At 35.1% G+C, this 25561-nt stretch overlaps 2 protein-coding genes across 9 annotated transcripts; one reads left to right on the top strand and one right to left on the bottom strand.

Moving 5' to 3' along the window:
• The first annotated feature begins 694 nt into the window (after nucleotides 1–694).
• Nucleotides 695–21299, top strand: LOC149731171 (uncharacterized). Of its 8 annotated transcripts, none has more exons than XM_089884366.1 (19): nucleotides 695–827; nucleotides 1233–1289; nucleotides 4555–4656; nucleotides 5698–5829; nucleotides 6737–6853; nucleotides 7216–7360; nucleotides 8192–8287; nucleotides 9094–9993; nucleotides 11935–12043; nucleotides 12309–12349; nucleotides 13013–13221; nucleotides 13867–14101; nucleotides 14900–15094; nucleotides 15718–15954; nucleotides 16407–16632; nucleotides 17454–18403; nucleotides 19018–19148; nucleotides 19455–20233; nucleotides 20764–21299. In XM_089884366.1, the coding sequence occupies exons 2-19, from the start codon at nucleotides 1287–1289 to the stop codon at nucleotides 20918–20920; spliced, it is 4764 nt and encodes a 1587-aa protein (XP_089740492.1). In that variant the 5' UTR covers nucleotides 695–827; nucleotides 1233–1286; the 3' UTR covers nucleotides 20921–21299. The 8 variants fall into 8 exon arrangements, with proteins under 8 accessions (XP_089740492.1, XP_089740491.1, XP_089740489.1 ...); XM_089884365.1 differs by having other exon boundaries at nucleotides 5695–5829; nucleotides 19458–20233; XM_089884363.1 differs by having other exon boundaries at nucleotides 5695–5829.
• On the bottom strand, nucleotides 21296–25118 carry LOC149731170 (uncharacterized). Its single transcript, XM_089884379.1, has 4 exons — nucleotides 24705–25118; nucleotides 24235–24321; nucleotides 22980–23084; nucleotides 21296–22526 (listed from the first exon to the last, which is right to left on the bottom strand). Exons 1-4 carry the CDS (start codon nucleotides 24995–24997, stop codon nucleotides 21758–21760), a joined length of 1254 nt encoding a protein of 417 aa, XP_089740505.1. The 5' UTR covers nucleotides 24998–25118; the 3' UTR covers nucleotides 21296–21757.
• Between the last annotated feature and the right edge of the window lie 443 nt (nucleotides 25119–25561).

The raw sequence follows: 25561 nt of genomic DNA, 5'->3' as shown, positions 1-25561 counted from the left end.
TCACTCTTGGCATCACGTGTGCTTTTAAAAATAAATGCGACTATCCAAATAATCTAAAATGAACGAACATTTCGAATAAGTTTATAAATTGTTTAATAGTAGTTGAAAGTTTGAATAGTATTTGATTAACGATGAAATAGAACTGACAGCTGTTTGAACAATATTTGATTTATATACGATGAAATAGAACTGGCTAATTGTATTCAAAATTACAAACATTTTTGGAAAATAAGATCTTATATTTGCCCAGTCATCTAAATCAAGCGAATCGCTGCTGGATAATTATAATTGTTACGTCATACGAGACCTCACTGAGGTCACGGTTTTCTGGGAGATAGCAACGGTTTTAACGCGGTTGCGGTTTATAGATTTCACTAACCGCTGTCAGATAAAACATTTGTGGTGAATGAGGTGTCAACGGATCGTTTCACACGCTAATTACGTCACCTATAGTGATATATAGCCCAAACATGGCGACTTTTGTAACAAATTATTGCCCCTGGCAAAATACTGAACAACTGACAAAAGCTGTTGACTGTTTTAGTGGCCGAAAGGGACAGGTTGGCGTTATTGATTAAACTGCGGAAGTATTGGCGAAGATTTCACATAGTTTAATCCCTTTAAATACCCTGTTATTCTCAGAGCTTAAGCAGTTTTATTTACAAATTCTACAACCATTTTCACATCACGATTTTTTTTAATTAGCATTTTAATAAGCGAAGTTTGTCACAGGTTTTTGTAATGTTTAGAAATTATTTTCGAACTGTTTAGTTTTACGATTGAATTTTGTAAAGCATGAAGAAAATCCTAAAGAACAATTCTTCAAGGTGCGTGTTTGCTTTAAATGCTTATATTTAGATATCCAAGACAGAATTTGAATATTTGAATGGTACAAAGTGGGATGGGGGAAGACGGGACACTCTTACCACATAATATCCGAAATTCCGAATATCCTGATCGTGCTTTAAAAAATTAACAGCGGTCTATGGGAGTCGTGAGGATATAGTTTTATAATTCTTTGAATATTCTTTGTTTACTATACCAAATGGGATGACAAAATAAAATAAAAGGTTTCCCATCTTCCCTACCCTATTTTATGTCTTATTACGCATAATATAATATTAATATAAACACCATGTATTTAAAGTCAGATATATAATTTCAGCCCACACTGGCTTTCATCCCGATTTAGGTTCCTTCGTGTTAATATATAACCGATCATTTAATCACAGAGTGACGTCAAATTAACACGTGTTCAAGCTTTTTCACTGAAGCCATTCGTCGCTATGGTAAGTCTTAAACATAATGATTTCATGTTTACATAATGTCCTGGGTGTAGTTTAAATACCACGTATTTATACATCTTTATAAGTAGAGGTCTAAAGTTGGATTTTTATCTTTGAAAACTATGCAAAGCATAAACTGTACAGTAGGGTGGGGGAAGATGGGACACCTTTTCATTCTATTTTCTCGTCCCATTTGGTAGTAAGCAAAGAACATTCAAAGAATTTTAAAACTATATCCTCACGACTCCCATAGACCATTGTTAATTGTTTAAAACACGATCATGATATTTAAGTATTATGTGCTAAAGGTGACCTATCTTCCTCCACTCTACTATATATAAATTACCTTCCACGTATAAAAAACAACTGATATTCTCATAGATTGTATGTTGCCAATAGTTTCGAAACTTTTTCACACATAATTTTAGGTCGAACAATGCGTTACGGCACAGAATCGGTGTACCAGGGGATATTATGTTTAATGACGTGTAACAAGGACTATAATGCCACTAACATGGGTCGTATTGTCTGTCGTATTTATAGCAATTTAATATAGTAGGGTGGGAGAAGAAAGGACGCCTTTAGCACATAATATCTAAATAGCCAGATCTCGTTTTAAACAGTTAACAATGGCCTATAAGAGTCGTGGGGATACGATTTTCTAATGTTTGAGTGTTTTTTTGTTTACTACCAAATGGGACGAGAAAATAGAGTTAAAAGGTGTCCCACCCCTCACCCTACTATATCAGGATAAAAACAGTGATAACAAAAAATGGTTTACGATTTTATGTGAGGTTTTTGTATTTTACGTGACATTTACTTACGTAATAGCATTCTCAGTATGTAAGATGACGTCACTGGTACTTTGTGTAGGCCTATAGCAGGATAAGGTTTTAGCGTCATTTGTGGTTGAAGGAGATCTATGCTTCTCGTGGGAAAGTCTCAAGTTTTATCTGATAGCTGAGAACATTGTTTTCTGTCAACACATATATTTCGTATATAAACGCAACGTTTTATCAGTGTCACGTAATATTTTTTTAACAAATGTAACAGAGTGGGGGAAGATGGGACACCGTTTCATTCTATTTTTCCTTCCCATTTGGTGGTAAACAAAGAACATTCAGGAGAATATAAAATCGTATCATCACGACTTCCATAGACCGTTGTTAATTTTTTTAAAACACTATATTTGGATAATATGTGCTAAAGATGTCCCGTCTCGCCCCACCCTGCTATTTTTTGTTAACGGAACGCTATGAAAATCGTCGTTGTCTCCCACGCAAAAACTCTCGCAGAATTAAAGAATTCGGGCGTTGACATAAGTTGACACTTAAATTAAGTTAATGCAGCTCTGGTATGTAACAGCGAACCTGTAAGTACGTACCCATGAGAATACGATGTCGCAGCTTACACGCAAAAGTAATAAGTGCGTAAAGTGCTTCTACTGCGCTGGTGTGAAGGAATGTTTTGGTTTGTAATTTTCGTGTAGACTATTATTGAGAGTGTAACCGGCTAGAACGACGCATTGCAGAAATTTTATGGACTAATAAGGCAAAGAAAATATAAAGTCAAAATTGGTTTAAATTTATGTATTTTATCGTTTGAATGAATGAATGAATGTAACTTATTTTATCCTCGCGTGGCCGGAAAACGACAGTCCTTATAACACGGGTGTACTGTTTCATGCACCTCGTGCCAGCTTACGAGTTACCATGTATGTTAATTGGTGGTCGATTCAATGAATGCAATGACAGGGTTTAACCTATATAGTTTATCGTCGCGTGGCGAGTCAACCACAATCGTTATAAAACGAGTGTTCTGTTTCATGCATCTCGTGCCTGCTTAAAATTTACCATTACAACAACGTTGATATTCCTTTTAACGCCGTGGAACAGTTACTAGAGCGCTCGGCTAGAGGCACGTCGCTACTTCCACCGTTGTATGCAAACAAACTAATTACTCACGTAGTTACATGCGTTGTACCTGTAAGCGGGAACGAGGTGTATGAAATAGGACACCTGCGTTATAATAACAGCAGACGTTGACCTGGCGGGCGAAGGTAAACATTAATTTAAGCTCTGTTGTTTTAAAAATATCTGACTCCAGTAAGTGCATAGTGGCTTGTAGCAACCACTTGAATTAAGTGTTTGGAAAGTTTACAAACGTGTGGTGGACTTTTAATAAGCAGAGGATAAATAGGACTGTGAACAACACTATCAAAAACAAAACTTCATACTTGCTTAACAATTAACATTCCGAGAAAGGCTTTACATGTTATGCTGCAGACTTATATATGACAGCGAGTCATATATGTGGTTTTTTTTGAAGCACCACTTTTGTGGAAAAGATGGTACACCAGTGCGAGTTATACAACTTTTTATAAACTAAAAATAGCAGTCAATTAGACTTTCATGAATAGCCTAGTGGAAGTATTGGGTTTATTAGACCAAAAAGTTTAATAATGGTTTTGTAATATTCTTAATAAGTTATTTTAAGTCTTGTTAGGTTTTTTGTGTTTCTTTTTTTCGTTTCCGGAACAATTTTAGTCATTAAAAAAAAAAAGTTTTTCGGAACAAAATTTAATATGTTTTTTAATTTTTAAAGGCAAAAATGCATTAGTTACTTTACCACAGCACTATATTGTTTTCTACTGCTGGGCTTATGGTCTGTAGTACACATGGTCATATATCAGCTGAATTTTACTACAGGTCCTCAGGCAAAGATAAATACTAGAGCTTTATAGGCAAAGTTATTTTACATACTAACAGTGCTAGTGAAGAGTCTTCCCCCCACCTTGTTTGCTAACGACTAACCCCTATAACCACTAACCCCCTAACCATCAACACCCAACCCCCTAACCACCAACCACTAACACTTTCCACCAGCCTATTCTGCTATGTACCGGAAGATTCTTCACTAGTGCCTATTTTTTCTTGCCTGAACATTTTATATATGTATAGTAGGGTGGGGAAGATGGGACACATTTTTATCTATTTTCTTGTATCCTCACGACTCCCACATTGTTAATTGTTCAAAACACGATCAGGATATTTGGATATTGGTGCTGAAGGTGTGTCAACCTCCCCCCCACTACTATATATGTGATTTAAAAATGTTAAAAATACTCAACTCGTTTTTCATCTTCTATAAAAATACTCTAATTCTGACATCATGTTTATCGGTATAAAATAACCAATGTTGAATTATGTTCAGTGCTGTGGCAAAGTGGTTAGTGTGCCTTCCACTAACCCAGATTTCATTCAATTAGGAATTAAAGTCTGAGTTTGACAACATGGAAGAATCTCTTCGTGACGCTTTACGTCATACAGAACATCACACAGATCTTGGACGCTATGTAACTTTACAAGAAGTAAGTAAAAAAATATAAAAAAATAACCAAAAAAATAACCAAAAAAATAATCAGCCACAAAGTAACATACTTGGTAATTAGTAAACTGGCACGAAGTGTAAATCAGAGCCCTCGTGTTTAACGACTGTCTCTCCGTTCAAATAACCATAATTTCTTTTAATGATGATGAAGGTATAGAAGATACTTCAAGTCTTAACCTCTGAGCTGCAACTCAAAACAGTTGTCAAAAATGTTTTAAATTAACAAGTTAAAAAAATCACTCATAAAGTAACATACATAGTAACTTAAGCTGGCATGAGGTGTATGAACACCTGTGTTATAATGACTGTTGTTTGCCTGCCACGCAGGGATAAAGTAAGGTTTTCACACATTATTGCACAACCACAAACAATGGGTAGAAAAGCTAAAATAGATCAAGAAATACCGATCTACACATTCATGTTAAATTTAAGGTCTATTAAAATGATTTCCGTTTAAAATCACTTCTGGTAATTTGGGACCAATATATGATATTATTTGGGACCAATGATAATTTGGGACCCATATATGATTATTTTTGGGACCCATAGGATTTTTTGGGACCCATGATAGTAATATTTGGGACCCTAGATAATTTGTTACACATGTATGAGCTACATATAACACAACATTCCATGCAATATATTCAGCTGGGATTTTGCATATACCCACTGCCTAACCATGGAGCTTAAATTTTAAAACTAAGTGACACAATTAAGTTCATTATGCACAAACACAAAAACCATAAAAACAAACAGCACTAATCCAGACAAAAATTAAATCTGAGGTGGATTAATGTAACTTAATCTGATATTGCTAATGATAAACAGCAGCAAATTAGGTTCAAAATCTGGAAATTTTGTTTAAAACACATTGAAAAGCGACAGAATTTCTAAATATTAAAAAAAAATAATTATTTTAAAACATATATATAACCGACATAACGTTTTAAAGGAAATTTTATTCAAAACTTTTAATTGTTATTAGAATATTTTTAAATAAATTACTTTGTGTATTCAGCAGTCTCAACCATTGAAACCATCTATATATGTTGGTGCAACTGAGCAAAAGAGGAATATGGAATTACAAAACTTCACTTCAACATCCAATAACAATCAAATGCATTGTCAGAGAGATATGCGGCAAGCAGTCCTGGTCAGTAAATTATTGGAAGAAATTTAAACTAAAAAATCATGACATTGATGGCATCAGACATGATATAATATTAAAAAATACTTGACACCTTAACCAACATAAATCATGCCATATTATCATAATACTAATACATTTAATATCTTAACTACCCTAATCAAACAGACACTTAAAGTTAATATTTTTTTTAAATGGATGCCTATTGGAATAGATTAAACATAAATCATGGCATATTATGATTTAAAAAATAAACTTAATAGCTGCGCTACTGTAATTAAAAAGACAAATAAAAGTTATTATTATAGTAAAAATTGATGCCTATTGGAATAGATTAAACATAAATCATGGCATATTATAATTTAAAAAATATACTTAATAGCTGCGCTACTGTAATTAAACAAACAAATAAAAGTTATTATTATAGTAAAAATTGATGCCTATTTAGAATAAATTCAACATAAACATGTCATACTATAATATTAATAATACACCTAATATATTCGCTACTGTGATTGAACAGACAAATAAAAGTTATTATTATTTAAAAAAATTAATGCTTTGATATATAATAATAAGGTTTTAAATAAATCTTCGTTACAATAATCGAAGAGTCATATAAAAATTATTTTTTATCATAACAAAATTAATGTGTTAATATTTAGTAATAACTTATATTTGTCTCTTCAATTACGGTAGCGAAGATTTAGAAATCTTTTAAACAAAAAGGCAGGATATAACGACAAAACAACAGTTGGTAAAACTCGCTTATAGTTAAAAATTGATTTACATTTGATTGGAAGAAAGAAACTGGTCACTACACCTATTCAAAATCTTAATGTCTTGTTGTATAATATAGTTATCAAGTACTAGTTAAAGCAAGTGGAAAATCTTTAACTAATTTATATACCAGGACCTTGATGATTTTCGAAGACACTGCATTTTGTTAGCTGAAAGAGTTCAAAAAATGGAAGAACAAAATTATCAGCTTATCAAACTAGCTGAAAAACAGAAAGTGGAATATAACAAGGTAGTAACTTATTTAATAGTAATAATCTTTTCACCAATAGTTTTCACCGTATTTCTACTATTTTTCCTCTTATGGAGAGTTAAATTACAGTCATAGACGATATGGCCTATTGGACATTATATGTGGTGTCGTATAGTAGGGTGGGGAAAATGGGACACCTTATTATTCTATTTCCTCTTCCAGTTTAATAGTAAACAAAGAACATTCAAAAAATTATAAAACTGCATTCTCACGACTCCCATAACCGCTGTTAATAGCCCAAATGTCGTTGTCTTTAATTTAAATAATAAGGCCAAGGACCTACAGACCTGGTTCCTTTTAAATAATTTTTGCATAAATTATAATATAAATTTTTTTTACAGGTTGCAGCTCAGGTGGTCCAATCGGAACTCATTCAACGTCAGTTGCAATCTGAGTGCTTCAATTTAAAACGACAAGTTGACAATCTTTCCAAATATAACAAAATATTGCAAAAACAAAATGAAACTTCTTTTTCCGGAGTTGAAAGTAAGTTAAATGGGAAATAATTTTGGGAAATGGGCAAACTGGCCTAAATCCTAGGTCCACAACAAGGACCTCACCCACACGAAGTAGAATTTTTTATAATCATACCTTGAATGAATAAATGAATGAATGAATGTAACTTATTTTATCCTCGCTTGGTCAGAAAACAACAGTCAATATAACGCGAGTGTTCTGTTTCATATACCTCGTGTAAGCTTATGAGTTACCATATGTCTATGCTACTTTGTGGGTGATTAACATTTAAACAATAAAATCGAAACAATATGACAGTTTTATGCAGTGCAACCCAGGTTAAGCATGAACTTACAAAAAGGTCTGGCAACCCATTAAGCATAAGGGACAATGTACATGCAACACAATTAAACATATAAGTTGGTGTAAGTGACACAAGCAACTCACTTTTAAGTCATTGGACAAATGTTCAAATCAGCACTGGTCCATGAGATGAATGAATGAATGAATGTAACTTACTTTATCCTCAAGTGACTGGAAAACAACAGTTGTTATAACATAGGTGTTCTGTTTACACCTCATGCCAGACCTTACGAATTACTAAGTATGTTACTTTGTGAGCAATTATTTTTTCTGCGTTTAATTTTTTTTATATGTGGCTGATAATTTGGACAACCCATTAGTGACCACTGGGTTGGAGCAATTGCCGTTAAGTGTCTTGCTAAAACACACATACACCCACAATGATAGCAGGGACGAGCCTTGAACCCATTACCTCTGGGTTAGTGGCAGGCGCGCTAACCAACTGTTCTACAGCGCCGGTGTATCATTAATAATAATTCTTGTTTGTTTTTTTAACAGAAGAACATGGTAAAAACAATAGACAAGTTTTGATAGAAGATTCAAACGACCCAATGAGAGATTTGCACAGCAGCGTTGAGAGAAAACCCAAAAATGGTTTGTCTTAATAACTTCATAAACAAAATCCTATTTAAACCCAATTGGCCAATTCTGGCAAAAATCCTAGGACCCGTGAGGTGCCATGCTGCGGGACCTCACCCATATAGAAAAGAATAGAGAATAATTGAACCCAACCTATTCCACAGAAAAGAGAGTAATTGAGCCAAACCTATCAATAAATAAGCTGTTGTTCATTCATGGAATAGTTAGGCATACTGTAAATATAGCAGAGCTTTTGTGACAAGCTTACTAGTTGATGTAGGTAGGAGACCCATAGACACTGTCAAGGCATTTTACAAACAAATTCGCTGTAACTGTTTTACTGCGTAGCTACTAAATAATTTTCGAATATAAAATATGTTGCACATTAAGGATCTTGTTTGAATAAGAGACTGATGCTATTTAGGCCAAATATAAATCTTTTATCATTCAATTGGTTTGACTTGATGTTTGTCTGTTCTGTTTTCTCAGCACCAGGTCTTGACTTATTTTTTCACAAGAATTGTCCTACTCTATGAGCACTAGATCAGGATTTGACTGACGTTTTTGTTAGTTACTAAATTTTACAGTATAGTAGGGTGAGGAAAGGTGGGCCACTTTTCATTTATTTTCTCCTTCCATTTGGTAGTAAACAAAGAACATTCAAAGAATTATACAACGGTATCCTCACGACTCCATAGACCATTGTTAATTGTTTAAAACACGATTGTGATATTTGGATATTATTATATGCAAAATGTTTTCCTTCACAGTACTATATGTTAAAAAAACTGTCTTGAAAACTTGAATTTGATTTTTTCCAGGGTTAACAGATAAGATTTTCACCAAAGCGATGGGACGTCTTCAGTCTTCACCTAACACTGAAGATTCTGATCCTTACAAAGCAACTGATGTTGCTACAGTCGTAGAACTATATTCTGCTTTACAGAAGTCAACAGTTTCCGATGTTAATTCGGAACAAATAAAGACACCTAATATCCCAAACAGTGATAATGCATCAGTTGGTTCACTTAATATAATACATGAGCATCCTGAACCTTATACAACGAACGAACATGCTGATTACGCCACACCGTCCAGCAAATGTGCATTGCAGTCTTGCTCATCTTGCCCCCAAAGACATTCCTCCTCCTCCAAGCCTCCACTGAGTCCTTCAAGATCATGTTCGGGTGAATCCCTGGAACAGAGAAAAGAATCGTGCAAAAAAACGAACAACCGAAAACTTTTTAAAATTAAAAAAAGCACAAGCGGAAGTAACTTAGAAAATAGTCAGTCTTTCGACAATAATTCCTACATTGAAGTTGAGCTCAGAAGATACAAAGAGGATTCGACTAAAAATGACGATCGATTGAATCCTGCATCTCAAAACAAAAACTCTCATGGTAAACGAACCACACAAAGACCGTCGAGTTTGGTTTTACAATCCGATTCTTCAGACACGTTGAACCAAACCTCAGCTTGTAGTGACTCTCAACCCTCGGCTTCATTCTATGAAAATGAGCCGTTTAACCAGAATTCTAAAAATACCAATAACAACAATGGATCTCAGCATCAGCAGAAAACACAAGCTCACAGAGAAATCTCATTGCGTTTAGAAGAAAAGTCGCTTTCACCTGATTCTCTCAGTTCTAGATCGTCCTCGTGGAACAAATCTTCTCCAGGTTTAATAAGAAGATCACATTCCAAAACACCATTATTTACAGGTACTGTAATAGTAAAGGTATATGAATAAATGCTACTTACTTTATCCTTGCCTGGCTAGAAAACGACGGTCATTAAACAATTTGTTTCATACACCTCGTGCCAGCTTACGAGTTACGAAGTATGTTACTTTTTGGGTAAATTATTTTTGGTGTAGTTTTTATGTGTGGCTGATAATTTGACAACCCATTAGTGACCACTGGGTTGGGGCAATTGCCGTTAAGTGTCTTGCTCAACGACATATAAGCCTAATGGTAGCAGCGCTGAGCCTTGAACCCATTACCCACTTTGCCTTGGCGCCGCATTATTTGATTATCTATTTAATTACTTTAGAAAGATAATAATCCAGTTATACAAATGGACTGATAAGCCTTCTACACGTTGAATGTAGACCTAATAATATAATAATAGTACCTTTATTTGTCTTATCGTTTACGGTAGCGAGGATTTAGAAACATTTTTAACAAAAAGACAGGATATAGCGACAATACATCATACCTGAAAATAGTTTGTGGTGCAATCGTTGTTTTATACGCGGAAAATTTTGACTGGTATGTTGTTAGTACTCTTTAGATTGCTTTCATCTTCTGTTGCATGTTTCAGTTATTGTTTTGCCTAAATTTTTAAAACAATTTTAGAACTAGATTTAATAATCAAGGTGAGCACATGTAATGTAGTTTATATTTAACTTTCCAACAGCGGTGGTAAAACTAAATGTTTCCCAATAATAATGATACTGGATTCTTTGATCACGAAAACTGCAGACATCCGCTTTAATTTAAACAACTCGGTCGTTAATTAAATTTGGATTAATTTTAGTACTGGCACCGGCAACTTCCCTATACAGCTATTACACCAAAATTGCTTCCCAAATTAGAGTTATCTCGTAATTAAAATTAGTGGGATTAATACTTATTTAATAATTGGCTTTGAACTACCTGATACCGAGCGATCAAATTCACAATTAATGTTTCAATTTGTCAGTGAAAATTTCAAAATATATTACGCAATATTTAATTTTGCCCCTATCTGAAGATCAAACAGATAAGTTTAAAAATATTTCAACTTGAATTACTTTAATCTTATAAAAATTACAAGTCAGTGGAAACTGGCATTGGGATTTAATTTTTACATAATTTACACGGTAAATGCCACACACTCAATGTGTCTGTTGTGCATTTAAAATGTTAGTATAGTAAAATCTGAACTAGGAACTTTATTTAATGTATAGTATAGTAGGGTGGGGGAAGATAGGACACCTTTAGCACACAATATCCAAAAATCCTGAATGTATTTTAAACAATTAACAACTGTCAATGGGAGTCGTGAGATTACGGTTATTAATTCTTTAAATGTTTTTTTGTTTACTACCAAATGGAACGAGAAAATAGAATAAAAAGTGTCCCACGTTTTCCACCCTACTATATATTACCTATGATTCTAATTTCTAACACAGCCCTTGTAGTATAATTCAGTTCTAAGCCTATTCTGGGCAAGTTTACACAGTTTGAAAATAAAAGTTGGCAGAGGCATCTTTGTATTGTCATGATAGCAACAAATAACAGTTGGTATACACCCAGTTATTTGTATTTTGGCTATTGTGCCAAGAATTTGCTGCCCAACATTTAAAGTCTTGGTCAGGAATTTTTTTTGCCTTAGTTAGAAATGAAACAACGCAGTTATTTATTTGTGGGCGTATGTGTCCTTGGACAAGACACTTAATGGCAATTGCTCCAACCCAGTGGTCACTAATTGGTTGTCTGAATTATCAGCTATACATAAAAAAAAATAATAATAATAATCACCCACAAAGTAACATACATGAACTCGTAAGCTGGCACGAGGTGTTAAACCCGTGTGATAACGACTGTCGTTTTCCGGCTAGCGAGGATAAAGTAAGTTTCATTCATTCATTCATTCGATGTTAAATAAATCTTCCACAGATCTTCCACCTCCACCTCCTCCCCCTCCATGCGAGGATCATGTGGAAGACGAAGTCAACAGGAGATCCAAAGAGTTTTCTCGTTCTGAGTCGTTAAACAAAGATGACAGGTTGATTTTAATTTCCTTTATCACAATAAATAAATAAATGTAACTTTTTTTCTCCCCTAATGGGCAATTTTAACACCAGATTTACTAGAAATAAAAAAAACAAAAATGACAGATTGATTTTGATTTCTTATATCACAATAAATAAAACTTATTTTTCCTCACCAAATGCGCAATTTTAACACAAAATCTCTAGTAATACATTTTAATCTTTTTTGTCAAAAAAGTTTAGTAATATACATATATTTAAATATTTTTTTGTCAACAGTGTTTTTTCCACCGACACGCAACCAAGAAATCAAACCGAAGGTAACTTAAATACTTTTTGGGGTAACAAGCCAATCCTGGCCTAAATCCTAAGACCCATGGCATGCCACTCTGTGGGACCTTACCCATATAGAATAGAACTCAAATATTATAATTAAATGCAACATTTTTTAATAATTGAATTCATTTTAGAATTTTCATTATCATAATATATGTGCATCTATAAAAAAATCTGCATTATTAGGTTATTAGCTGATTATGCTGATTTTGTTTTCACATTTTTAACTTCTATAAACATAAATTATAAGTTCATTTTTTAAACTCATCAGTATTTAAATTACAATGTTTATTGTTTAATTTATATTTAAGGAAGCATAAATTTAGTATTTTTTTTTCAAATTTGATCAATTTTTAAATTACAATGTTTAATTTATATTTTAGGAAGCATTAATGTATTAGTTAATTTTTTTAGTTTGATCTTTTTTAAATTACAATGTTGAATTTATATTTTAGAAGGCATAAATTTATTAGGTAATTTTTTAATTTGATTGCCTTTTAATTTACAATGTTTACTTTAAATTTATTTGTTAATTTTTTTTTATTTAATTGCTTTTAAAATTACAAGGTACATTTTAGGGGCTCATATTTGTTAGTCATTTTTAAACTTCATCCTTTTTAAACTACAATGTTTAATTTATATTTTAGGAAGCAGACCTTTACCTAAACTCAGTGTATGGAAGGAATCGGCTGACAATGAATCAGGAAAATCACCAAACCAGGACACCAGTGGGTGGAGAAGGAAGTCATATTCAGCCGCTTGCAGAAAGTCACAGTCGTTGGATCATATATACGAACTTGAACAATTTGATAATAACAAGAAAAATATGGAAGAAAAGTTGGACGTCTGCTCCATGGTTAGCTGCTGCTTATTTTTTAGTTGCTGACTGATTGTGCAGGCAATACATATAGGAATAAATTAGCGCCTGAGCACAGTTGGTTAGTGCGCCTGCCTGTAACCCAGCAGTAATGGTTTCAAGGCTCGTCGTTGATACCATTGTGGGGGTATGTGTCTTTGGGCAAGACACTTAACGTTAATTGCTCCAACACAGTGGTCGCTAATGGGTTGTCCAAACTATCAGCCATACATAATGAAATCCCAGAAAAATAATCACTCATGAAGTAACATACTTGGTAACTCGTAGGTTGGTACGAGGTGTATGAAACGTAACACCTGCGTTTAATAAAAATCATTTTCTGGCTGCATGAGAACAAAGTAAATTACATACATGAATGAATGCAACTTACTTTATCCTTGTGTAGTTGAAAAACTATGGTTGTTGTAACACGGATGTTCTGTTGTTTTGTACACTTTGTGCTAGCATATGAATTACCATGTATGTAACTTTGTGTGTGTCTTTTTCTCTATATGGCTACAAATTTTTTATATGGCTAAAAAAAACTTATTAGTGACCACTGGTTTGGAGCGATTGCGCAGAAATTATTTCTGCTAAGCTAAAACACTACATTAAACAATATACTTAATCCAGTTTATCCTTTAGGTATTCAGCACTCTACAAACTCCCAAAAGATGCTCAAAGCCGCAACCTTCTTTTGCTCCACAATCTCCAGATGCTTTTGTAGAAAAATCGAAAGAACAATCTCTGGAAGATGAGTTTCCTCCTCCCCCACCTCCCCACATCCTCCAGGAGGTGATGAAAGGATTTGCTCCCATTGAAGAGGATGGTTATGTTCTCATGGACCCCATCGAGAATGATAAAAACGCCAAATTTAAAGGTAAATGTATTTTTGAATGAATGTAACTTACTTTATCCTCGCGAGGCTGGAATACGACAGTCGTTATCACACGGGTTTAACACCTCGTGCCAGCTTACGAGTTACCATGTATGTTACTTTGTGGGTGATTATTTTTTTGGGATTTTTTTATTTTTTTTATGTATGGCTGATAATTCAGACAACCAATTAGTAACCACTGGGTTGGAGCAATTGTCGTTAACTGTCTAGCCCAAGGACACATACGCCAACAATGGTAGCAGCGTCGAGCCTTGAACCCATTACCTCTGAGTTACAGGCAGGCGCGTGCTAAGACAGAGGTAATAGGTTCAAGGCTTGTTGCTGCTATCATTGTGGGCGTATGTGTCTTTGGGAAATACACTTAACAGCTATTGCTCCAACACAGTAGTCACTAATGGGTTGTCCAAATTATCAGCCATACATAAAAAATCCTCCCAAAAAAATAATCACCTACAAATTAACATACATGGTGACTCGTAAGCTGGCACGAGGTGTATGAAACAGAACACCTGTATTATAACGACTGTTGTTTACTGACCTCGCGAGGATAAAATAAGTTACACTTATTTGTTCATTTAATATAACAGCAAAACATAAAACACCCCTTAATGGTGCAAACCAAAATACTTGTAAAGGAATAAGATGTATGGGACCACCTATATAATACACAATAAGACACATACTTATAACTATGTTGTTGTATAAAAACCTGCCAGCATAAAAAGTGATTCATCATTGAACCTAAATAACCTTATTTTTTATTTCTTTCCCAATCTGCAGATCTAAGTCCAAAGCAAAATTCTCAGTTTGAATTAACAAAGAAGAACAGCAAAAGTGAATCGTCAATTCACCAACGCAGGTCTTTATCAAAAGATCATTCAAAATCTTCTGACATAGGTACAAGACCAAGTAAAAACGAAGAGGAAAGTTTCAAACCTGAAATTGGTCGACCTAAAAACCGAAGAATGAGTGAAGGTGAAAATTTTATTTGAATATTTTTTTTGAAAAAAAGACTGATAATGTCATTTAGGCGAAATATATATCTCTTATATAGTAGGGTGGGGGAGGAGACACCTTTCATTGTATTTTTATGAAGAGGGTCAAAGAATTATTATGAATGAATGAATGTAACTTACTTTATCCTCGCGTGGCCGGAAAACGACAGTCGTTATAACACGGGTGTGCACCTCGCGCCAGCTTACGAGTTACTAAGTATGTTACTTTGTGGGTGATTATTTTTTTTTTTGGATACTTTTTTCATTTTTATGTATGGCTGATAATTTGGACAACCCATTAGTGACCACTGGGTTGGAGCAATTGCCGTTAAGTGTCTTGCTCAAGGACACATACGCCCACAATGGTAGCAGCGACGAGCCTTGAACCCATTACCTCTGGGTTAGAGGCAGGCGCGCTAACCACTACGCCACGGCGCCGGACGCCGGATTATACCATTTTCTTACTTCCCTAGACCGTTGTTAATTCTTGAAAAAATCCGGATATTTGGATATTATGTAAAAAAAAGTGGCCCGTCTTTCCCACCCCACTATATTTATGAATTAATATTCCTTTTTAAAAATTTTTACAATAAAATATTACAGGCTCCGCTGTGAGACGAAGATCCGACCGACAGTCCCTTGAAGACGATGGTGGTATGAGAAAAATTTCTCGTCATCGGAGCATTAGCAGTGACCACTCGTTAAGAAAGCGAGAAAACTATGTCCCCGAAAACCAAAATGATTTTACGAAAGCAAATCCCCAGCCCCGATTTCCATCAACTAACCCCTATGTTAAGTTAACTTCAACTCCTAAAGCAAGATTATCAAATGCAGAAGAGGGTAGGTTGGCTTTTCAATTGTATTATTAGTATTTCTTCAAATTAAATCTAAATATGTTTTAACTGTAAGCTTGTTTTAACAACTGTTGTTTTGTCGCTATATCCTGTCTTTTCGTTTAAAATGTTTCTAAATTCATGCAACATATGAACATATTACATAACTTTTATTAAGAAACTATATAATATTAGTAATAATTTTTTATTTGTCTCTTGATTACGGTAGCAAAGATTTTGAAATATTTTCTACGAAAAGACAGGATATAGCGACAAAAAAACAGTTGTTAAAACACGCTTACAGTTAAAAACATATTTACTTTTAATTGAAAGAAAATAAGCGTGGTCGCTACACCTAGCAGACAAACTAGCCATTTATGTTTAATTATTATCAAGTTAAACTTCTAATAGAAACAAAAGTGTATAATTTGTATATTACCAATGTTTTGAATTCAACAGAAAAATCCCCCATGCCTAGAAGTGTAAAAGAATCAAAACCTCTGCAAGGACGACAACCCACAAAGCTTACACCTAACGTAAAGGTAACGACAAATTCTGCAACAAACGGAAAGAAGAAGTCAAGTTCTCCATCATCATTTGTGAATCTGATGAAAGCAAAGTTTGGAAAATCAAATTTAGGAAACAAATCTGGAAGTAAGAAGTCTGAAGAAGAAAATGTTTTGGAGTGAGTAAACATATCTTGATGCTTTAAATGTCTAGTGCCATAGCACAGTTGGTAAGCACGCCTGCCTCCAACTCAGAGGTAATGGGTTCAAGGCCCTTTGCTGCTACCATTGTGGGCGAATGTGTTCTAGGGCAAGACACTTAACCGCAATTGCTCTAACCCAGTGGTCACTAATGGGTTGTACAAGTTATCAGCCATACTTAAAAAATAAAAGAATTCCCCCCAAAAATAATCACCCACAAAGTAACAAACTTGGTAACACGTAAGCTGGCACGAGGTGTATGAACACTCCTGTTATAACGACTGTCGTTTTTCGGCCATGAGGATAAAGTAAATTACATTACATTCACCGTTAACCCGTTGGGAAAAGATTGTTTTTTGCAAATGTTCTGACTTTTGTTGACTGTCACGCTTTGCCCTTGCGCCATATGCCATGACCTCTTATATTTTTTTTTCTCTTAATTTCGGCATGGCTGCCTGGTTGAACAACCCATTAGTGACCACTAGGCTGCAGCAATTGGTATCTTGCTTAAGTATATATATACACACCTAAATTGTTGGTTTGATTCAAGTTTAGACTGCTGAGTCAATAGATGTTTTTTTGCGATAAAACTATAGCTAATATAATATTATGTAACAAAAATTTTGTTTCTAATTGTCATTTTTTTCAAAAAAAACAGAAACTTTTAAAAATTTTGTTTTCAAACCTGATTTTATTTAAAAAAACAACAAAATCTTCTAAAAAATTTGTTTTTAAACCTGATTGTATTCGGGAAAACGAAATATTCTAAAAATTTTGTTCTAATTCTGATTTTATTTAGGAAAACCGAATCTTCTCTTCCGGTTAAAGCTGCAAGCTCCTTGATTGATCCGCGTACTCTTTCGTTAGAACCAAACTCATATTTAAAACCAACCGTTGATGGTGTACTTGATGATAAAAGATCCAAACTTAAACTTGGAAACAACAGCGACGCAGCTGTAGGAAGAAAACTAAGTCGTCCCTTTCCAAATCAACCACTTGCGAATCAACAATCAAAGGGACAATTATTGAACGTGGTTGAAGAAGTGGTTTCCGATGAAGGATTTGCTGAAGGAAGCACAATTGAACGTGCTGAAAAAGAACAAACTTCCGAAAAAGACGTGAATGAAACAAACTGTGAGTCACGATATGTAGATATCACAGTTCAAAAACAAGAACAGCGTAATTGCTTAAACAAAAATCCCGCTGAGATTGGGATCAAAAATCAACCTAAAAAAAACAATTCTTATTGGTATGACAATGTAGTTAGCATAGGAAGCGGTAGTAACAAACAATTTAAAGTTTTAATGACGGAGACAACTTTTGATGAAGATGGAATAACAAGAAGCAACTGTTTGAAGCAGAAACACACAAGGTTAAGAATGAAGGAAGAACCTCAATATGAAAATTACCCATTAGTAACTAGTTCAATGGGCCAGCTAGCCCCACCGTCATACGAACATGTTATTCTCACGAGGTCACAAAAAAGTGACAACCCCAGACCGACATCTGTGAGTTACAACTCCCAAAACCAAAATCGTGAAGTGATAGCGACAGGCGTGACTATTGTGCGGTCACCTCAACAAAAAGCTTTCAAACCAAAAGTTGAAAGTAAACCGACCAAGACTACTACAGCCTTTGACCGGATAATGAAATCTGTTGGTCATCATTATTCAGGAAGTAAAGAAGACCTGAGTGGGAAAAGAGAATTAGATTTAAAAAATACTGCCCAAAAATCACACAGAAATACAGGTAATTAAACTACTTTTTTTCTGAGAAAATGGACCCAACAGCACATTGTATAGGCTCTGCATGCTCCAATTACTGGGCCATACTTATCATTAGTTCCAACTCACTGTTTACCGGTATTCAGTGCCGCAGCCAGGGTTTTTAGGGTGTAAACCAAAAAAAAAATTAATTAAAAAAAAATTTTTTGAAATTTTTTTGATAAAAACTCCCCCTATTTTTTCAAGCTGCGCCACTGCCGGTATTTATGACATTTTTTAAAAACTGTTTTCCTCTCTAACCTGTTTCCCTGGTATGGTATTCTCGGCTAACGACTGAAGTTAGTCAGTTTCGGTTACAACTTGTTACCAAGTTGGCCGACTAAATTACAATGCATTACCTATTACAGATTTTAGTCGGTCAAAAATCGGTCAACTAAATTTTAGATTTTAATTTAGGTGGCGACTAGTTTAGTCGGTAGCCAAAAATACCACCCCTGGGGAAAAAATGCAGTTTACTCTCTTGCGTGGAGCCCTGAAGCAGAATCCTCTGGTCTGCTAGAGTTAACACTCTAAACATTGTGATTCACTTATCCTTTGTTCGAAAGAGAAAAAGGAATTTATATTGTTTATTATTTGCAGGCAAGAACGAAAGTCCACAAGGAAAACTTAATGCTGAACATCAAAAAGTGTTTGAAAAAGCTTTTATTAGCTCGGTCGTTGAAGCGGAACTTTCACAAACATCTCATAACTTGATGGAAGGTGGAAATCATGTAAGTGTGCTGGTTCTAATATTCACCTTTATTATTTAAATAAATATTATTTACTTATTTTGTATTGTCTGTAGGGTTTAACGGTCACGCCTTTTATTCAAAACATTATTTTTTTCTTTTTTACCAATAAGCATGTTTTAAAACTATTGTTTTACCGTTACTACCTGCCTTTTCGCTTTTATAAACTGTTCTGCTTTTTTGTATCGTGACCGAAGAGACGAAATAAATTTTAATTTATTTAATTTAATTTTATTCATATTTTGATTCTAATACTAATTTCATCATATTTCGATTCAATTTCTTCAGCAGAAAACATCGAGTGAGTTGCCATGTCTTCCTCTACCCCCATCGAGTGGTGGAAACAGCACTGGAACAGGTTCTAGTTTCGGATCTCTACCTTCTGATGGCATTGTCGACGTCACAGAGTCTCGTACTAGGACGTCTTCTGCGTCTTGCCCCTCACTGAAGTCGCAATTAAGATTAAGCAAGACACAGAGGAACAGTATTACTTCGTTTGGTTATTCCGCTCTTCAAGGGACAGTGGATTCCAGCACATCGACGACTAGTTCTGAATCGAGTTCAAGAGGTCGCGATAAAAATTCAGTTGGAGGATGTTTGGAGTCGAACTCATCGTTTGGGTCAGTGGAGCGACCAGTGACCTCATCCGGGATTACGAAATCAAAAATCAACCCCATGGTACAATCACGACTTTCAAAATCACCAAAAAATCCGAGTTTTGAACAAGAAACGCAAACAAAACTTGCTCCAAACCGTAGATCTCAGTCAGGATCACGAATATCTCGACTTAGCACGCCAAGCAAACTGCCTGCACCAGGAAAATCTCCTGACTCAAGATCTACCACTCCTAAAAGTGTGTTTTCACCTTCCACTCCAAATGAATTACCTCCTACATCAGCAAACTCCAAGCAAAGATTAAAGCTGGCTCCTCTAGGCTTATTACCCCCTAGCCCATCTTACACCAATCAAACCAGTGAACCAGTTTATGAAAATGCTGCTGCCTTTAAACAACACAGAGTTAATGAAAAGCAAATACCTGCCCTCAAAAGAGTTCCATCGTCCATGAGGTAAAATGAATGAACGGGTGTAACTTATTTCATCTGGCTGGAAAACAACAGTCGTTAACCCCTCAGTTCAGTTTCATACACCTCGATTGCTCCAACCCAGTGGTCACTAATGAGTTGTCAAAATTATCACCCACTAATAAAAAAAATCAGAAAAAAATATTCACTCACAAAGTAACATACTTGGTAACTCGCAAGGTGGCGTGAGGTGTATGAAACAGAACACCATGTTTTAACGACAGCCATTTTTTCGGCCATTAGGGATTAAAGTAAAAAGTTACATAACAATTTTTCCAAGTCAGTGGTGACTAATGGTTGTCCAAATTGTCAGCCATACAATGTGTAGATAAACTAACCTGTCAATCATAAAGATAAAACAATCACCCACAAAGTTAGATACATGGTAACTCATAAACTGGAATGAGCCATGACATAAACACTGGTTTTCTGTTTCATACACCACTGTCTTTTCCGGCAACTAGATTAAAGCAAAAATTTAAATTAACTTATTCATCAGCCACTTTTGTTACCAGGCCATCTGGTTCCAGCATCGGCGTGCCGTCTGTTTCAGCACGAACAAATAGTTGTGCCTCCAATCATATAGACACCCGACGTTCGAGGAAAGGTAACCAATCAGCATCTGGACTGCATCGCCCACGTCCAATCTACCCAGGAGTTGGAGCTGGTTAACACGTCAATTTTGCGCAACACAGCTTTTAATGTTGTTGAGGTAGCACACCATGGGTGCTAGAATTTGGCAGAAAACCTACGCAACATATCCTTAGAGCGTGGCACGCCGTGGGTGCTTGAATTTGGCCAAAAACCTACGCAACATAGCCTTACAAGTGCAGCTTTTGATTCTATTTCTCTATCCAGCCCTATTAGCTCATTCGCAATCGACTTTCGTTGTCACTTTGTTGCTGCACAGACTACCAACCATCTTAGCAATGTCAGAAGGATATTTCTGCAGAAAACTCTTCGTTTTTATTTATATTTTCTTTTTTTTTTCTACATCACCTTTTTGTTGCGAACTTTTAATGACTGGATAAAATAAATACGAAGAACCTCATTGTCGTGGATATTTCGTATAAAATTAGAAAATACAAAAGACTTGATTGTGAAATAAATATAAACACAAAAAATTAGCGAATAAAATAAAAATGTAATTGCTTTTCTTTCAAACTGCAATTAGCCAAATAAAGTAATAGTATACATCAGTAATCATACTTGTATTTTGGCTCCCTCGGCAAAAATTTTGCTGCACAGTGTTTACTGTTCTGTTCATGTCATCTTTATCAGGGTAAATGACAATTAACAAAATTAAAAAATGACACCTATGCCGAAAGAGTCAAAATACATATAGTAGGGTGGGAGAAGATGGGGCACATTTCAATCTACTTTCTCGTCCCATTTAATAGTAAAGAAAGAAGATTCAAAGAATTATAAAACTGTATTCCCACGACCCCCATAGACCGTTGTTAATTGTTTAAAACAAGATTAGGATATTATGGCAGCAAATGATAAATTTCAGTAATCATACTGAACTGGTGGCAACACATGATGAATGGTATGAAAATGTTTGGGTAGTGTTCTCATCCAGCGCTGTACTTTTTCTACCGATTCCCGAATAACAAGTTGTTCTGTGGACAGCAAAGACGCTTTGGAAGTTGCTGGGTCTCGATAATTAGCAGCAGAGTGAGCCAGACTGTTAATAGGAGGTTTATTAAAACGGAGGTACGAAAATTTACCACCGATATTTTGCTTCGATGGTAAGGATGTATGTAGTTGATTGCTGGTAGAATTATTGTCCTGTCCTGAGACTTTAGTTGAGGATTTGTTTAAGTCGCTTATGTGCGCTGGTATGGTAGTAACTTGAGTATCGGTTCCGTTAACTGGTTCTTTTATAACATGTCGTCGATGAGAAACTGGAATTCGGTATCCGCGATCGCTGTTATGGCAGTTTATTGCTGATATTTGGTTTGTATATGATTTTGCGAAAGATAGTCTGTGGGTAAGAGGTTTATGAACACGCTTTGTTTGCTGGGTGCTGGACCTTGCCGTTTTCAAATCATTTATTGTGGTACTGGTATTGTAATTTCTTTGTTCAGTGTAAGATGTCAGGCTTTGGGTCATGTGGGGCTGAGTACTAAGATATATTTTTCTTTGCGGCCACGCTTGTATTGCTATCGGCGAATGAGATCGTAATGAAACTTCTTCTTCCCGATTACCGGGCATCGATTCGGAGTTGGCAGAGACATGGCCACTAGGTGGTATTGTTTCACCTTTGTTTTCCAATCTATGTCATATCTTAACAAATAAACTCAAATTTTGAGAGCTAGTGAAGAATCTCCCCCCACCACCTTATTTGCTAACCACTAACCCCCAATCCCTAGGTTAGGAGGTTAGGTGTTGATGGTTAGGGGGTTAGTGGTTATAGGGGTTAGTAGCTAGTGGTTATAGGGGTTAGTAGCTAGTGGTTATAGGGGTTAGTGGTTAGCAAATAAGGTGGGGGGAAGACTTTTCACAAGCACCTTTTATTCATTATTAGCAAATAAAACAGAGCTCACTCCACTTATTAGACAACGTAGATTTCATTCATAAAATAAATTGTTATAATATTCTCCATTATAATATTAACACAATTCAATATTCATATTCACAATTAAATTTATTGGAAATTATGATTTTTATGTTCCATGAATTCAATCCTGGAATTTTATATTTATTGTTATTACTGTTGATCCATTACCTATCTTGGTCCGTGTTACTCTCACAATGTTTTGGCTGCGCACAATCCTTCGAATGCCTCGGCGTCAATACTTTGACGCTTGTGAAAGATCTTCCGCTGCATTGTCTGTATATTATAAAAATGTGTTCAGTACATTTAGCGTATTATCAAATAAACATGTCTCTTGTTTCGTATTTTCCGTAATATTGTAACATATTGTTAGACAAACGAGAAATATTCACAAAAACACATCGATTTTCACGTGTTTTTTTCCTGAGAAAACTCAAAATTTGGAGACGAATTTGACACAGGGAATTCCCATGTTGGCGCGAAAATAGATAACAGCAAAATCTGGGGACATAACTGTAGGGAAGAGGCTAAATTTACTAGACATTTTCAAACGCTTTGTCAAAACAATACTTTTACAAGTAAAGAGAAACTACCAACCAACATGTGGACCCCAGCGACTTGGAACTTCCACGGCAGTTAAAGGGGTTAAACAAGTGATGAAAATGATAAAATAATACCGTGGGAGAAGATAGGACACTTCTAGCTTATAATATCCGAATATTCTGATTGCTTTTAAAACATTTAACAACGATCTATGGAAGTCGTAAAGATCCGGTTTTATAATTCTTTCATTGTTCTCTGTTTACTAAAAAATTAGATGAGAAAATAGAATGAACAGGTGTCCCATCTTCCCCCACCCTACTATATGTTTAATTGTAATCATTGTAATGCGTGCGTTTTATTATTCAATAGGATGGCGAAAGATAGGACACCTTTTCATTCTATTTTCTCGTCCCTCTCGTTGTAAACAAAGAACATTCAAGGAATAACAAAACCATATCTTCACGTCTCCCATATAGAACTTAAAATGTATAAATCACCCACAAAGTTACAAACCTAACTCGTAAGCGTAAGGTAACTTGTAAGCGAACACGGGGTGTATGAAAGAGAACAACCTCATTATAACAACTGTCCTTGCCCGCCACGCGAAAGTAGATAAGTTACACTCATTCATACATTGACTATCATTCATTCATTCATTCATTCATTCATTCATTCATTCATTCATTCATTCATTCATTCATTCATTCATTCATTCATTCATTCATTCATTCATTCATTCATTCATTCATTCATTCATTCATCCATCCATCCATCCATCCATCCATTCATTCATTCATTCATTCATTCATTCATTCATCCATCCATCCATCCATCCATCCATCCATTCATTCATTCATTCATTCATTCATTCATTCATTCTTACTTCCATGGAAAACGTTCTTTATTTCCACCAATTTCAGTAGCAGCAGGACATCCACGAACAACGATACCTTTTTCGTTTCTCTGCGTACTAAAACATATTGTTTAAGTTACAGAAAATCCACATTTTTTAAAAAATACAGAAAACCCACAATATTAACGTGTTCTTATACAGTAGGATGGGGGAAGCCGGGACACCTTTAGCACATAATATTCAAATATCCTGATCGTGTTTAAAACAATTAACAACGGTCTATGGGAGTCATGAGGATACGGGTTTTTAATTCTTTGAATATTCTTCGTTAACTACCAAATGGGACGAGAAATAGAATGAAAAGGTGTCCCATCTTCCTCCACCCTACTATATTAATTATTTTTATTATGAAACGCAAACGATAAGTTTTGTTCAGAATGCAAACGAACCTGGTCATACAACAAAATGGGATGGTAAGCCTACACTATCATCAAAATCACCTTTTTTCGGATTCTTCTTTCTTCGCTTCATTTGTGGTTAACGTTGTATACAGAGAGGGAAAACTTGAAGTACTGTAGTAATACGAAGCGACCGGCCACCGCGTCTTTCTCGCCAAACTTCCTTGTTGTCTGGCTGACAATGAAGGATTTGGAACACTTTTGCAGCGGCTACGCGAATGATTCATCCGTGACTTCGGTACAACGACATTTATTGGCAGATTATCAATAGAAATACACCTTACATCGCCTTTCATTTCGCTTGAAACTATTATTCTGTAACAAAATAGAAACATCACTTTCACAACATTACAAATAAAATATAAACTTGTTTTTTAAATCAAACACGTTTCGAGACAATCGAGTATTGTTATATTTCTCCGATACTTTCGTAACATAGTTCGCCCAGTTCACCTTTTGTGTTTCAATCGACCCAGACGGTAACTGAATACAAGTATTCTATAATTAAGCTATTATATTTATGCAGGTATCGTTTATTATTTCAAATTTCTCCTCAGCTTTGGACAAGTTTGTTAAAGTTCTAACCAAATTTTGTCTATATGGACAATTTAAGTGTCTTCTGCTTTAAATAACTAAAATGCTACCATTGTGGGCGTATATGTCCTTGAGAAAAACACTTAACCGCAATTGCTCCAACCCAGTGGTCACTAATGGGTTGTCCAAATTATCATCCGCGTACAAAAATGAAAAAACAAATAAAATAATCACCCACAAAGTAACATACTTGGTAACTCGTAAGCTGATACGAGGTGTATGAAACAGAACACCCGTGTTTAACGGCCGTCGTTTCGGGCCACGCGAGGATACAGTATAGGAATTACAGAAGATATAAAACAGCA

Source organism: Ciona robusta, chromosome 9 (assembly GCF_009617815.1).
Source record: "Ciona robusta chromosome 9, ASM961781v2".
Lineage (NCBI taxonomy): Eukaryota > Metazoa > Chordata > Ascidiacea > Phlebobranchia > Cionidae > Ciona > Ciona robusta.
Note: the sequence above shows the minus strand (reverse complement) of the source record. Positions and strands in the feature narration are given on the sequence as shown.